Here is a 14001-nt window from a genome sequence, read left to right as displayed (position 1 = left end):
TCATTTAGTGCTCTGAATATCTCATGCCAGTTCTTTCTGGCCTGCCAGGTCTCTGTGGATAAGTCTGCTGCCATTCTAACATTTCTACCATTGTATGTTACAGAGTTCTTGTCCTGAGCTGCCCCCAGGATTTTCTTTTTGTCACTAAAACTTGTAAGTTTTACTTTTAGATGATGGGGTGTGGACCTATTTTTACTGATTTTGAGGGTGGGTCTCTGTGCCTCCTGGATTTTGGTGCTTGTTCCCTTTGCCATATTAGGGAAATTCTCTCCAATAATTCTCTCCAATATACCTTCTGCTCCCCTCTCTCTTTCTTTCTTCTTTTCTTCTTCTGGAATCCCAGTTATTCTAATATTGTTTCATCTTATGGTATCACTTATCTCTCGAATTCTCCCTTCATGGTCCAGTAGTTGTTTGTCTCTCTTTTGCTCACCTTCTTTATTCTCTGTCATTTGGTCTTCTATATCACTAATTCTCTCTTCTGCTTCATTTATCCTAGCAGTAAGAGCCTCCATTTTTTATTGCACCTCATTAATAGCTTTTTGATTTCAGCTTGGTTAGATTTTAGTTCTTTTATTTCTCCAGAAAGGGCTTTTATTTCTCCAGACAGGGTCTAATATCTTCCATGCCTTTTTCGAGACCAGCTAGCACCTTGAGAATCATCATTCTGAACTCTAGATCTGACATATTACCGATGTCTGTATTGATTAGGTCCCTAGCCTTTGGTACTGACTCTTGGTTTTTTTTTTTTTTTTTAAAGAATACAAATAGAAGTTTATTATACAAAATTGAGGTCTTCATATTTCATAGTTCACTAAGGTTAAACAGAGACTAGGTATTTTTTTAAAATCATTCACAAAAATTTCACTTTCATTCCCCCCTCACTCCAACTATTAAAAAATGGCCTGACCAAATGTTATCAAAACAAACACTATAAATAACACCAAGTCCTTTAAAGACAACTATCCCATATGTTATTTCTTGGCATAGGTGATCTTCATGGCGTGGGACGGTGTGATTTTAAATCCCTGTAAAGCATCCCTGGCAGCTCCAGCCTGTCCATCATTTTCAAATTCAACAAAAGCAATGTCATGCCTCCCAGGTACCAAACGTACTTCCTTGAAACCAGGAAACTGATTAAACAGCATGGATAACATCATCTCATTAGTCTCTTCTGGTAAATTATTGAGGAATAAAATATAGTTTGGAGGGTAATCAGGGACCTGAGGATTTGGTGTTGAATTTCCTTGGGTATTTGCTGCATTTGGTGCTCCCTGACCAGGCTTTTTGTTTGCAGTGGTTGCAGTCTGTTCCACAGTTTTTGCTTTTTTCTTTTCCTTCTTCTTTTCTTTGTCAGCAAAAGTGCCACGCATTTTAGATATTATATCAGAATCTGTTTTTGCATACTGGATTCGCATTGGTTTACCATAAAATGGAAATCCTTGTAACTGTCTCAAGGCATTTGTGGATGAGCCCAGTTCCTTAAAAATAACAAAGGCTTGCCCCCTCATCTTCATCGTCTTTAAAGCTACAATATCTACAACGTGGCCAAACTGAGAAAACAGGGCATACAGGGATCTCTTCAACTCTTCTTTTTTAATTTTGTCGTTCATATTGTTGATGTAAATTGTATGATTTGGTCTGATATCCATGTCTGGAGTTAAACTGTTCAAACTGCCAGAGGCCTACGCTAGTTCCCCGACTCTTGGTTTTTTTTTGTGGTGAGTTTTTCTGCCTTGTCATTTTATCCAGATAAGAATATATGAACAAAAGAATAAAATACCAAAAGGGTCACTCCAGAAAAATGTACATTAACCAAATCAGAAAAGACCCCAAATTTGGGGGAGAAGAATGGGGGTAAAAGGAAATTTTAAAAAATGTATATATATATATACACAGAGAGAGAGAGAGAGACAGGGAGAGAGAGGACTGATGACTAGAACAGAGCCACCCACTTGATTTTGGGTATATTTTGGTCTCTTAGAAGAAAATACCTTCCACAATTTTAAAGAAAGAAAAACTTACATATATAAAAAATAAGGGTAAACACAATGAAGGGATGGAAAATGACTGTAAAGATGAAAATTAAAAAAAGAATTCTAAAAAAGGAATTGATAAGGTAAGTTGGTTGGCAAAAGAAAGAAAAAGAAAGTGGAGAGAATTTGCTCAGGATGGAGACTAGAACAAAGCCCTCTGCTAGATTTAGGGTATATTTTGATCTATTAGAAGAAATTTTATCCCAAAATTTTTTAGAAGAAAAAACCCTATATGTATACAAAAAATAAAGTTAGATACAATGAAGGATAGAATATGACTATAATACGAAGGTTTAAAAAGATTTTTCTTTTTCAGAAATGGGCCAGATTGTTCTTAATAGTAGATTATTTCTAACAGTGTCAAAAAGTCTTGAGGACAAGGGTAGGACTCTGCTGCAAGAATTCTGAGCTCAGTGCCTTCCATTTCTTTCGAGGGACTTTTTGTTTTGGCAATATTAGGCACTAAGTAAATAATTACTAAAGAACAAATTAGTTAATTAATTTTCACTCAATGTATTTTCTTAGGCTAAATTAACAGCTTTTGCCAAAGGCAAGCATTAGCTTGCTGTCTGGACAAAGCCTCTTTATGAGGTCTATGTACAAATACAGTAATAGGTATAATCAGTTTTATTCTCCTGGTTATTACATCATAGGGTTTGTGAGAAAATTAAATTATACATGGAAAAAATAGATATTAAATGCACAAAATATAACCGAATAGTTTTGGTGAATTTGTCGGAGTGATGTGAGGAGGCTAAATCAATGACCTTGGGCTTTGATCTCTTCATACCCACCAAAAATCCTTCACAGCTGAGGATGATAAAACATAGGTACTGCCCTTGGGTAAGGAATGCCTTCACCCCAGGCATGCACCCCTCATTTACTGCTCAACACTTTGCCAGGAAGAAACCTTGGACCACAGAGGTGTATGATGCATATGTTGTTTGTTTCATTCAAATTTGTCTGAAGAGATGAGTTTAGTATTATGTCAAATTCTCTTAACTCTAAAATGTCAAAAGGCCTATTTACCTAGCTGTTATTAGAGACACTCATTTCCAACAAACTAAACCAGGTATGATTGTGAAAGATGATGGCAACAAATACAAACCTTATGATCGGTCCATATATGATAATATCTGTGCAGTAGCTTTTTGGAAATAACATACATAAGTGCTAAGGGATAACTCTGAATGTCATAAATTGGTGATTTAATTTACCTCAAGTCTCATCCATAGTGATGGGGAATTCCATGTCTCTAAAGAAGCTATGGGAGCACAGGTGAACTGGTCTCATTCATTCTGCTTAACTTAGAGGTACAAGCAGAGCTTTTCAGGTCTTCTCTGAATCTTATCAGCATCCCTAGAAGACCAACAACATATGAAAAATAGAAAGAAAGAGAGAGAGAGAGAAAGAAAGAAAGGAAGGAAGGAAGGAAGGAAGGAAGGGAGGGAGGGAGGGAGGGAGGGAGGAAGGGAGGGAACACAGAAGGAGCCTGACCAGGCCAGTCAAGAGGTACAAACACTAGCATACTTTTCTCATGATTTTGGAAAGTGAGCGCACATGTGGAACTGCAAGCTTTTCAATGGAGTTTATGATCATCTCAAACATTCACAGCAAATACCAGGTGGAAGTGCTGATAAACATGAGACGCTATCCCCCAAGTTCTCTCAAAGAGCCCTTAGACACTGCAGACAAAAACTGTATTTCACTCCATTGTTTTAAAAACTAACAATTCTTCAACTTTAATTTGCATATTTTACTTAAGAATTGGGTAATTTCTCCATCTCTCTGAATAATGCATTTCTTCTCACTGTAATTTATTTAAATCCCCACGGTAGGTGAGGACACCATTTATGGTTTAAGAAAATTGGGGGGAATAAAAGGTCAGTCTAGAGTTAGTTGTGGTAGTGGAAAAATATCTGGCCAGTATATTTCATGGAATGTTTGCAATCACTTTTAAAATCTCTGGAAAGCTAACGCTCAAGAACTTTATAGAAATTAAGGAGTTATTGGCAAGCCCTGTTGACTGAGACAGCTCAATGGAAATATACCAATCCCAAAAAATAATCATAATTCTCGTTCCCCTTTTTCTTTCTCTAGCAATCACCTGCCATCTAGTGGATATAATGCAATCTAGTCATAAATCACTCTCTTTAAAAACAAACAGCAGTACTCATTGAATAATGTACTAATGTTTTTAAAATAAGAACAGGGGCAGGAGCTTATACCACTGCACCCCCCAAAAATAAACTCTATCTGGTAAGGACATAAAAGAGCCATGGTGGAGTCCTCTCTTATCAAGTCTTTCAAAAAACATATTTTTCCATGCTTGACTAATTAAAATCCAATTCCCATTAAATCCAAGCAAAATCAAACTAAGTTTAAAAAAAAAAAAAAAAGAAAGAATTGCTATTGGGGTGCCTGGGTAGCTCAGTTGGTTAAGTTTCTCTCTCTTTTTTTTTTTTTTTAATTTCTTTTCAGTGTTCCAAAATTCATTGTTTATGCACCACACCCAGTGCTCCATGCAATACGTGCTCTCCTTAATACCCACCACCAGGCTCACCCAACTCCCCAGCCCCCTCCCCTCCAAAACCCTCAGTTTGTTTCTCAGATTCGACAGTCTCTCATGGTTTGTCTCCCCCTCCGATTTCCCCCATCTCACTTTTCCTTTCCTTCTCCAAATGTCTTCCATGTTATTCCTTATGTTCCACAAGTAAGTGAAACCATATAGTACTTGACTCTCTCTGCTTGACTTATTTCACTCAGCATAATCTCTTCCAGTCCCATCCATGTTGATACAAAAGTTGGGTATTCATCCGTTCTGATGGAGGCATAATACTCCATTGTATTTATGGACCATATCTTCTTTACCCATTCATCTGTTGAAGGGTGCCTTGGCTCTTTCCACAGTTTGTCGACTGTGGCCATTGCTGCTATAAACAGAAGATGGCCCTTCTGTTCACTACATCTGTATCTTTGGGGTAAATACCCAGTAGTGCAATTGCAGGGTCATAGGATAGCTCTATTTTTAATTTCTTAAGGAGTCTCTGCACTGTTTTCCAAAGTGGCTGTACCAACTTGCATTCCCACCAACAGTGTAAGAGGGCTCCCCTTTCTACACATCCTCTCCAACCCTTGTTGTTTACTTCTTGTTAATTTTGGCCATTCTAACTGGTGGGAGGTGGTATCTCAATGTTGTTTTGATTTGAATCTTCCTGATAGCTAATGATGATGAACATTTTTTCATGTGTCTGTTAGCCATTTGTATGTCTTCTTTGGAGAAGTGTCTGTTCATGTCTTCTGCCCATTTTTGGACGTGATTATCTCTTTTGTGTGTGTTGAATTTGAAGAGTTCTTTATAGATCTTGAATATCAGCCCCCTGTTGTAGTGTCATTTGAAAATATCTTCTCCCATTCTGTGGGTTGCCTCTTTGTTTTGTTGACTGTTTCCTTTGCTGTGCAGAAGCTTTTGATCTTGATGAAGTCCCTAAAGTTCATTTTTGCTTTTGTTTCCTTTGCCTTTGGAGACATATCTTGAAAGAAGTTGCTGTGGCCAGTGGTGAAGAAGTTACTGCCTATGTTCTCCTCTAGGATTTTGATAGATTCCTGCCTCACAATGGGGTCTTTTATCCATTTCAAGTTTATCTTTGTGTATGGTGTAAGAGAATGGTTGAGTTTCATTCTTCTATATATAGCTGTCCAATTTTCCCAGCACCATTTATTGAAGAGATTGTCATTTTTCTATGGTAAATTTTTCCTGCTTTGTCGAAGAATATTTGACATTAGAGTTGAGGGTCCATATCTGGGCTCTCTACTCTGTTCCACTGGCCTATGTGTCTGTTTTTGTCCCAGTACCATGCTGTCTTGGTGATCACAGCTTTGTAGTAAAGCTTGAAATCAGGCAGCATGATGCCCCCAGTTTTGTTTTTCTTTTTCAACATTTCCTTGCAATTCGGGGTCTCTTCTGGTTCCATACAAATTTTAGGACTGTTTGTTCCAGCTCTTTGAAAAATGCCAGTGGAATTTTGATCAGGATGGCTTTGAAAGCATAAATGGTTCCAAGCAGTATAGAAATTTTGATAATGTTTATTATTCCAATCCATGAGCATGGAATGGTCTTCCATCTTTTTGTGTCTTCTTCAATTTCTTTCATGAGTATTCTGTAGTTCTTCGAGTATAGATCCTTTCCCTCTTTGGTTAGGTTTATTCCCAGGTATCTTATGGTTCTTGGTGCGATAGTAAATGGAATCAATTCTCTAATTTCCCTTTCTATATTTTCATTGTTAGTGTATAAGAAAGCAACTGATTTCTGTACATTGATTTTGTATCCTGCCATATTACTGAATTGCTGTATGAGTTCTAGTAGTTCAGGAGTGGAGTCTTTCGGGTTTTCCATATAAAGTTGATTTTAGCTCAGGTCTTGATCTCAGGATCCTGGGGTCAAGCCCCGCCACCCCCGTTCCCAGCCCCACTCCCTCAGTGGGGAGTCTGCTTTCAGGAGTCCTCTGCCCTCCCCTCACACACACAACACAAGAGCAGTCTCTCTCCCTCAAATAAATAAATCTTTTTTAAAAAATCGCTATTTTCACACTTTTGTGTTATTTTTGTGTTTACTCAATAAATGAATTTATTTCACTTCAAGGTAATATAATTTTAACATTTGTACCAAAAATCATAAAATCAGTAATTATTTATTGAGCACCTCTAATGATGTATGCTATGGGAAATACAAAAAAGTAAGAGATGTAAACCCAGCTCTTACATTTACAATCTAGTTGGGGAGAAAAAACCCAAATGGAGTAATTAGCTACCACACTAACTTACTTGGTCCAAAGGAAGGAGAGATCAGTGAGGACTGGAGTACTGGGGCAAATGAGATAGTGACGCTTTAGGTACCTTTTAAATATAAATTGGAGACAAATGATCAAATCCTTGGGCCTATAGACTTGTTTTCCCCCTGGGGAATCGGGAATTAATATTTTAATATAAAGGAAAGTAAAATGGATCTGTAATGATATAGACTCATGAGAGTGGCCTCATATGTGAACCTGGGTCATACAGTGCACTGATCAGGTAATCAGTTATCACCTAAGCAAACTTTGCAACATCATGAAGATATGTATGAAAGAGTTAAGTTATATTGCTACTGCCATCTGAGTCATTAGACCCTTCCTTACTTGCCCTCAGCTGAGCAACTACTGGATGATATGTAAATAGAATCAAATTCCTGTAATTAGTAAGAATACTCTTGCAAGCCTTCCTATTCATCAAAGAGAGGCTCCTCATTGCCAAACTCTTACAGTGTCCAGAAAGGGAAACTGGAGTTCATAAAGCCCATGCATTAGTGAACTACCTACCTACCCCTCCAGGTGAGGTGTTCCCTCTGTCAAAGGGTGGGGCCAGGCTGCCCTTTGGAGATGCAGGCTGCTCCCTGGAAGGCCAGAGTGGGAGCCCCTCACCCTAATCAAGGACCACCAACTATTCTCATTCCCCCCTTAACACCACCATCACCAATGGCTTTTGTTACTTATAACTGCTATTGATCTGACTTTAACATGAATTTTAATGTGCTTTACATTTTAAAGAAATTCTTGATTCTAGAGTTAAATTTCTCTGTTCTTATCTACCTATTCTTCGACTTTGGGGCCCTATGTATTTATAGCCCCGATATAATAATAATTAAAATTACCATTTGTTGTCCACTATATGTTCTCACTTATGTTCTTTGATATTAACAAAAGTCCTAGAAGATTATTGTGTCTCACTTCTGTAGACAGGAAACTGATGTTCAAAGAGCTTCTGTAAATTGCACAACATTACACTGAGAGAAGCAAAATAGAGATTTGATTTTAGATCTTTCTGACTTCAAATCTTGTCTGTGTGTGTGTGTGCTGTTTATTTTACTGGACTCTACTGCTTCCTGCTACAGAATATATTTTTTAAAACTATTTTATCTTCTTTTGCTCTTTCTCTGCTGGAGGTATCATCTCTAGAAACATTTCCTCACAATTCACAAACCTTGATTTAATCAGATGAATTAGATTTGGAAAAAGACCTTTTAGGTCAGGGAGTACAACTCCCTGCCAAGAACATGATTTTCCCCCGCAAAGCATTTATTGCTCAAACACATTTATAAGAAATATCATATTTTTCTATTGCATACCCCCTAGGAAGTCATCCTGCCAATATCTAAGATTACCATGTAAAAAGTACTATCAAATATTCGCCATCTCCCATCTCAAGCTTCTTGCAACTATAGTTTCCTACCCTCCAATGTCTCTACTTCCCAGATGGAAACATGCTACCATTTCTACTCAAGAGAATCATTTCTTCAGTAAGCTAAGCTGTCATTTGATTCCAGTGGAGGGAAAAGGTTAACAGAAACAAGGTTTCTGTCACAAGCTAAAGACTTTCACAAAGAATAAAGTAACCTAAACTCACACCTGGTGAGCAGCTAGATATTCCCAGAAGCCCTGTTAGCTGTCACATTTCTGGCAAGCACTTGCCTCTGAAGTTCTTTAGGAAAGAAGGGTGGGGAAAGAGCCCATATGAGTTCACAGGCCTTGTGGAATTACTTGATATCCCATGGAAACATGAGCCAGTGAAGAGTTCTTAAGGAGAAGAAAGTCATTGTTCCCTATTGAGCTCAAACCACCCAATTACACTGAAAAGAACTTTTATTATATCCCAAACAACTTCTATCACAATCAAAGTAGCTCAAGACTTTTCTAGTTAATGAACCCAAAGTCAAAGTTGCAGATTCTACTACTAAATTCTCCTAGTTAAGCAAGACATTTATAAAAAGGTATTGGAGATTTAGAAAACTTTTTTAAAACTTGCAATAACGTCAAATACATACTTTAACTCAATAAACTTGAAAGGGACACTAGGTCAACTTGGTGGGGGTTAATTACTTTGGTAATGCTGGTCTGGAGGGAGATCGCACAAATCATGGAAAGCGGAAGCCACAATTGAAGTACAGAGGTAAAAATTGCTACCTCTCCATTAGCACAAGGCATATCCAGGAAAACCAAGTACCCTCTTTACTGAAAATCTATATTGCAATTAACAAAAGTTAAAAGATTTTTCTGAAGGATAACTGGGGCAGGGGCAGGAGATAAGATAGAACACATACTTTGAAATCTGCCATACTTGAAGCAACTGAGATTCTGTAAAGAAAAATTAGCTTTTTCTTTAGGGTAGCTAAGAGCACAGAGCCAGACAACCCTGAGTCCAAATCCTAACTCTGCTACTTACTACCTAGGAGATGTAACTTGACCTTGCCCTACCTGAAAACTGGACTGTTGTGAGGATTAAATGACATAATGTCTAAAAGCACTTGGCACAAGGCCTGGTATATCTACCTGCTCAATAAATGGAATTTACAGAAATAGAGGGGGCTTTTAGTGTTGTGGCCATCACTAATAGTCTGGTGACCAAAACAGAAACAATATCTAAAAATTTTAAGCTAGTAGAGCAGTCTTTGTCCATCATGACCAACAAAATCACCCCCTCCAGACACTCCAGAGGGCTGCTTGATATCTCACTCACCTACCACCTCCAGAATCACATCAAACAGGCCATTTCAACACACTCATCCATAAAGCCAGCTTGAAATCTCTAAGCCATAAGATGTCCTACTTACAAGAGCTGCTAACTCCTCATCAGGTAACAACCACCTGAGACACACCTGTGGTCTGACAAAGTCAGATATATTGACTGGATCCAGCAAGAGAGGGTGCTCCGGGGCAACCACGGAATGACGCACCACAAAATGAGGAGGGGAACATTTTATCTGAAGTCTGACTTCTGTGAAGGGTTCTGAGAAATATCTAAGGGAAATAGGGGCCAGTTCTATTTTGGTGGCTGTTTCTACGACAAGATTGGGAAAAATGGAGATTTTACAAAAGACTGGGTGCTGTCATGTGGTAAATACTGGATACTCCCATTATTAAGTAGGTATAAAAAGCCAACTTGGGAGCATCATTCAGAAAAATGCATTTACTCAAAGAGTGGGTTATTACAGCATTTGGAAGCTGTTGCATGACCTTGGGAGCAATAACGTCTCCTGTTAGTTTTGCAACTGACTTATCTGGATCCATAAGAGGGCTGCTTTTTCCTTTTCCACTCTGAGTTGATTCTGACTCTCTCTGTCCAGGATAGATTTTTCCTCTTTCTAGGTGGCCCCCTAGAAACCGGGTGTGGGGTTGACTAGAAATCTGTGCTATCTCTGCAACTTTTCTGTAAATCTACAACTACTCTATTTTTTTTTTAGATGGCCTCTCCACAATCACTAACAGATGCTTACTCAACCTTCCTACATGCACCATTTCACAGGTAAGTAACTCCATTTCATGTTTTAACACCTAAAATTCTTAATTCTTTTTCATTTTCAGCCAAAACATGCTTTGTCCAAAGCTACCCTTCCAAGGTCCAAGATAGGTTTCTGCAAAGCTACATGGAATAAGTGTACTTCCTTTTCCAAAAGTTTTTTTTTTTTAATTATGATTTTATCCTTCAAATTCTTCTCCAAAGTAAATCTCTGCCTCAACCCCTACTTGCCCATCTCTGGTTTCACATCCAGATGCCAGGAGACCCTCTTTAAACTAGGCACCCTACCAGACAGAGCACTCTAGTGTGGTCTGACCTTGCTGGTTTGGGGCATTCCACTGTGGTGGTAAGGTCCATATCCACGTCGCCCTTTTCAGTAATAAATTGTGCCATTGGCTCATGTTGCACTTGTGGAAGTAAAAACCCCTACATCTTTCTCATATGAACTGGGCCAGAGCCAACTTTCCTCTCCACATTTCTAACCAAGCTATATTCACACAGTTTACTTTTTAAGCCAAGCAGAGAACTTTACTGGTAGCGTTCATCTTGTAAGTTTCTCCTACCTGTCAGCACTGCAACAGAATTGAAAAAGATGAGGAATCAGAAATTCTGGGTACAAATTCTACTTCTCTAACTACTTGCAAACTTTAAGCAAGTCATTCTATCCCCCTGGGTCTCATTTCCTTGCCATTAGACAATCTTGAAGATTTCTTCATTTCCCCTCTTACCCCTATCATACTAAGAGTCAGTCTGTTGAACTATGTTTCATCTTCATTTCACTGAGGAAAAAACTGATTCAGGGGGTCGGTTAACTTGGCCAACATTGTATAGTTCCAAGATTCTAGCAAGCATAGCCAAAGGCTAAAGCCTGTGCTCTTTACCCACTCAAAAGAGTTCTCTTACATCACTGATCTCTCCTCTGCTTTGGCACACAAGAGTATCAAGAAGCTTCTTAGCCCGGGAAAAACTGTCTACCCCCAGGTAACCTTCACTGGCTGCTCCATCCTATTCCCCACTCTACCATATACCTGCTCAAGTGCCATCTGTACCCCTGTTTGCATCTCACTGTTCACTTGTTTCTTTGTCCTCTGAAACTCAGGATTGTATTCCTACACACCACTGAAACTGGTCTCTCAGCCAGTACGCCCAAGGCCTTATCTCAGTCAATATCACGATTGACTTATCTGAGCCCACTTCATTCCCCCCTGAGTTTCCATAGGGTTTTTGTTTGAACTTTTCTCATTTCCAGAAAGCTTCAACTATCATCTCTACCCAAACAACTCCCAAATCTGCATTACTAGCTCTGACCTTCAGACATATATGACAGTTTCATTAATTGTGATACTAACTTTAGACGGACTCTCCCTGTATTTTCCTTGTCTGCTATTCCAAACAGATAGCTTGGCCCTTAGAGAATTCTGCTATGTGGAAATGTGAAGGTCCTACTGGATAGAAATTCTGTCCAATGACTGTAGGCAGGCTTGTGGTAGCCTTTGTCCAAAGCACTATTAATAACTCAAAAGCTATAAAGCAGGTAAAAATCTACAGTGATTTTTAGCAGGAGGTCAGAGTGCTAACAGGCATTTTGCCAACCTCTCATAAAAGCACAAAGATATTCTCCTTTCAGCTAGAAGAAGAACAAGTGATAAAGCTTAAAAGGAGGTCTGGTTACCTAGATGTGTAAATAAATATGGTTTGTTTTAGGGTTGAGAACATTTTTCAAAATCCTTGTCCATTTGCATGTCATGGAAACAGTCAAAACAATCTATATGACAACCTTTTAGTGCAAACAAGAATGTGCTGTACACATTGCTGAAACAAAACAGAAACACACCAGGAAAAAAGTGAGAGGCAAGCTCAACTGAGGGCTCACCATGTATTTAAAAAGAAAGAGAGAGAGAAAACATCCTCTTCATTCAATGATGTACTTATGAACACTAATCAAATGTCCTTCAGTGTTGTGTGAAACAGATGGGAAGTTTATTTGGTGTGAAAATTTAGAGATAATATGAAATAGAAGAACAAAGCCTAGAAACCCAAAGTCCCCACCGCAACCACCCATTCCATCCCCCAAAGTTCATAGTCAATAAAAAACTAAATTTAGACAGACGTTTTTAAGAGACTACAACAATTTAATTTTATAGTACAATAAAAGCTAAAGATTAAAGATTAGGATATTTCTATAATCCATCTATAAATTCTCATATAAATCTTAGACTATTTTCTGAAGAGCTTCTCATTTACATTTTCCAGAATATTCATGCCAGCATGAAGATAGATCAGTTTAAAATCCATACCACATGTTGCAATGGAATAGATTTTTTCTTTTTTTAGTTAGATCATGTAAGGATTATTTAAAGACAGTTTTATTTTTCCTTTCTCTTGAATCCATTTTTTTTTTCATTAAGAAAACACATTCATGGTAATAGTACCATATTAGTAAAGAATTTCCAACCTTGGCCTGCTGGTTTAGAAATCTTACTACCTGAGGTGGGCCCATTTTTCAATTATGTGAGTACATAGACTTCAGGTTGGCAAATTGAAAAGAGTGTGTTATGTATATGAAAATATTTTTAAACTAAGTAACATCACATAGTGAAAACTAAAAAATATGGTTCTGACCGTTCTGGAGAGAGAAAATACATTAATGGTGGTAAATTCGAATTAGCAAAGTAAGAAATAATTTGTAATTGCGTTCAAGCAGAGAAACTAAGAAAGAGGGCAGGTGGGAACATTCAGAGAGTACAAGTTGCCCCTAATATCCATCTTTCCTCTTCTTTCAGAGTTGACTTTTATGTACTACCCAATGAGAATGTAGTAGAAGTTCTGTGACAGCTTTCAGGAATTCTCCTTAAGAAAAATCAGTATTAGTACCATCCTGCTGTTGGAATGCAGATATAATGGTTTGATCTCCATTTCAAACTGTGAGAACAAGGAGCACAACCTCCTCCGAATGACAAAACAAAAGGCTAGAGATCCGGTCTTAAGAACTTTGTGGAGCCAACTGCTATACTAGCCATGGATTACTATAGCCATTCCCTAGAGCTGCCTTAACAAACTACCACAAACTGTGTGGCTTGAAACAACAGAATTTTATTCTCTCCCAGTTCTGGAGGCCAGAATGGGAAATCAACATGTTGGCAAAGGATGCTCCTCCCAGAGCCTCTTGCTAGCTCTTTCTAGCTTCTGGTAGTTGCTCATATTGTGGAAAGGTAACTTGAAACAAAATCTTCTCTCAACCCAGGAAACCTTTACATAAAGGTAGAAGAGAAAGAATTTTATTATTGAAAACGCATTCAACCAGAATGTGATGCACCTCACCAGCAATCCACTAAGAAATGGCAAAAACAGAAAGAAAGCTCACCAAGCAGACCAACTGACTCTATGCATTTTCTTGAAATAAACAACTGGTCCTCAAGTAAGAAGACTTGACAATTCCATTTGTCACACACAGTTCATCCTAGATCCACCCAGTAGCTGAGGTGGCCATCTGTGTTTGCAAATTGGCTTTATCCAAAGGAAAAATATCTCACACTTTTATGGCAGGATGTGGTTTTAGAGGGAGGTGTTTACTCACCCAAGGAAACTGGGAAAAGGAGACGCTATCTTAATGACTGCATTTCAATGAGATGGC

The 14001-nt window shown here is 38.3% G+C and overlaps 1 protein-coding gene across 1 annotated transcript; it reads right to left on the bottom strand.

The window, feature by feature from the left end:
* Positions 1–823: 823 nt before the first annotated feature.
* On the bottom strand, positions 824–1693 carry LOC308344669 (U2 small nuclear ribonucleoprotein B''). Its single transcript, XM_080806403.1, has one exon. It carries the CDS (start codon positions 1650–1652, stop codon positions 975–977), a length of 678 nt encoding a protein of 225 aa, XP_080662529.1. The 5' UTR covers positions 1653–1693; the 3' UTR covers positions 824–974.
* Positions 1694–14001: the final 12308 nt, after the last annotated feature.

Source organism: Martes martes (genome assembly GCF_963455335.1).
Source record: "Martes martes genome assembly, chromosome: 6".
Lineage (NCBI taxonomy): Eukaryota > Metazoa > Chordata > Mammalia > Carnivora > Mustelidae > Martes > Martes martes.
The sequence above is the reverse complement of the archived record's forward strand: the minus strand, read 5'-3'. Positions and strand labels throughout refer to the sequence as shown.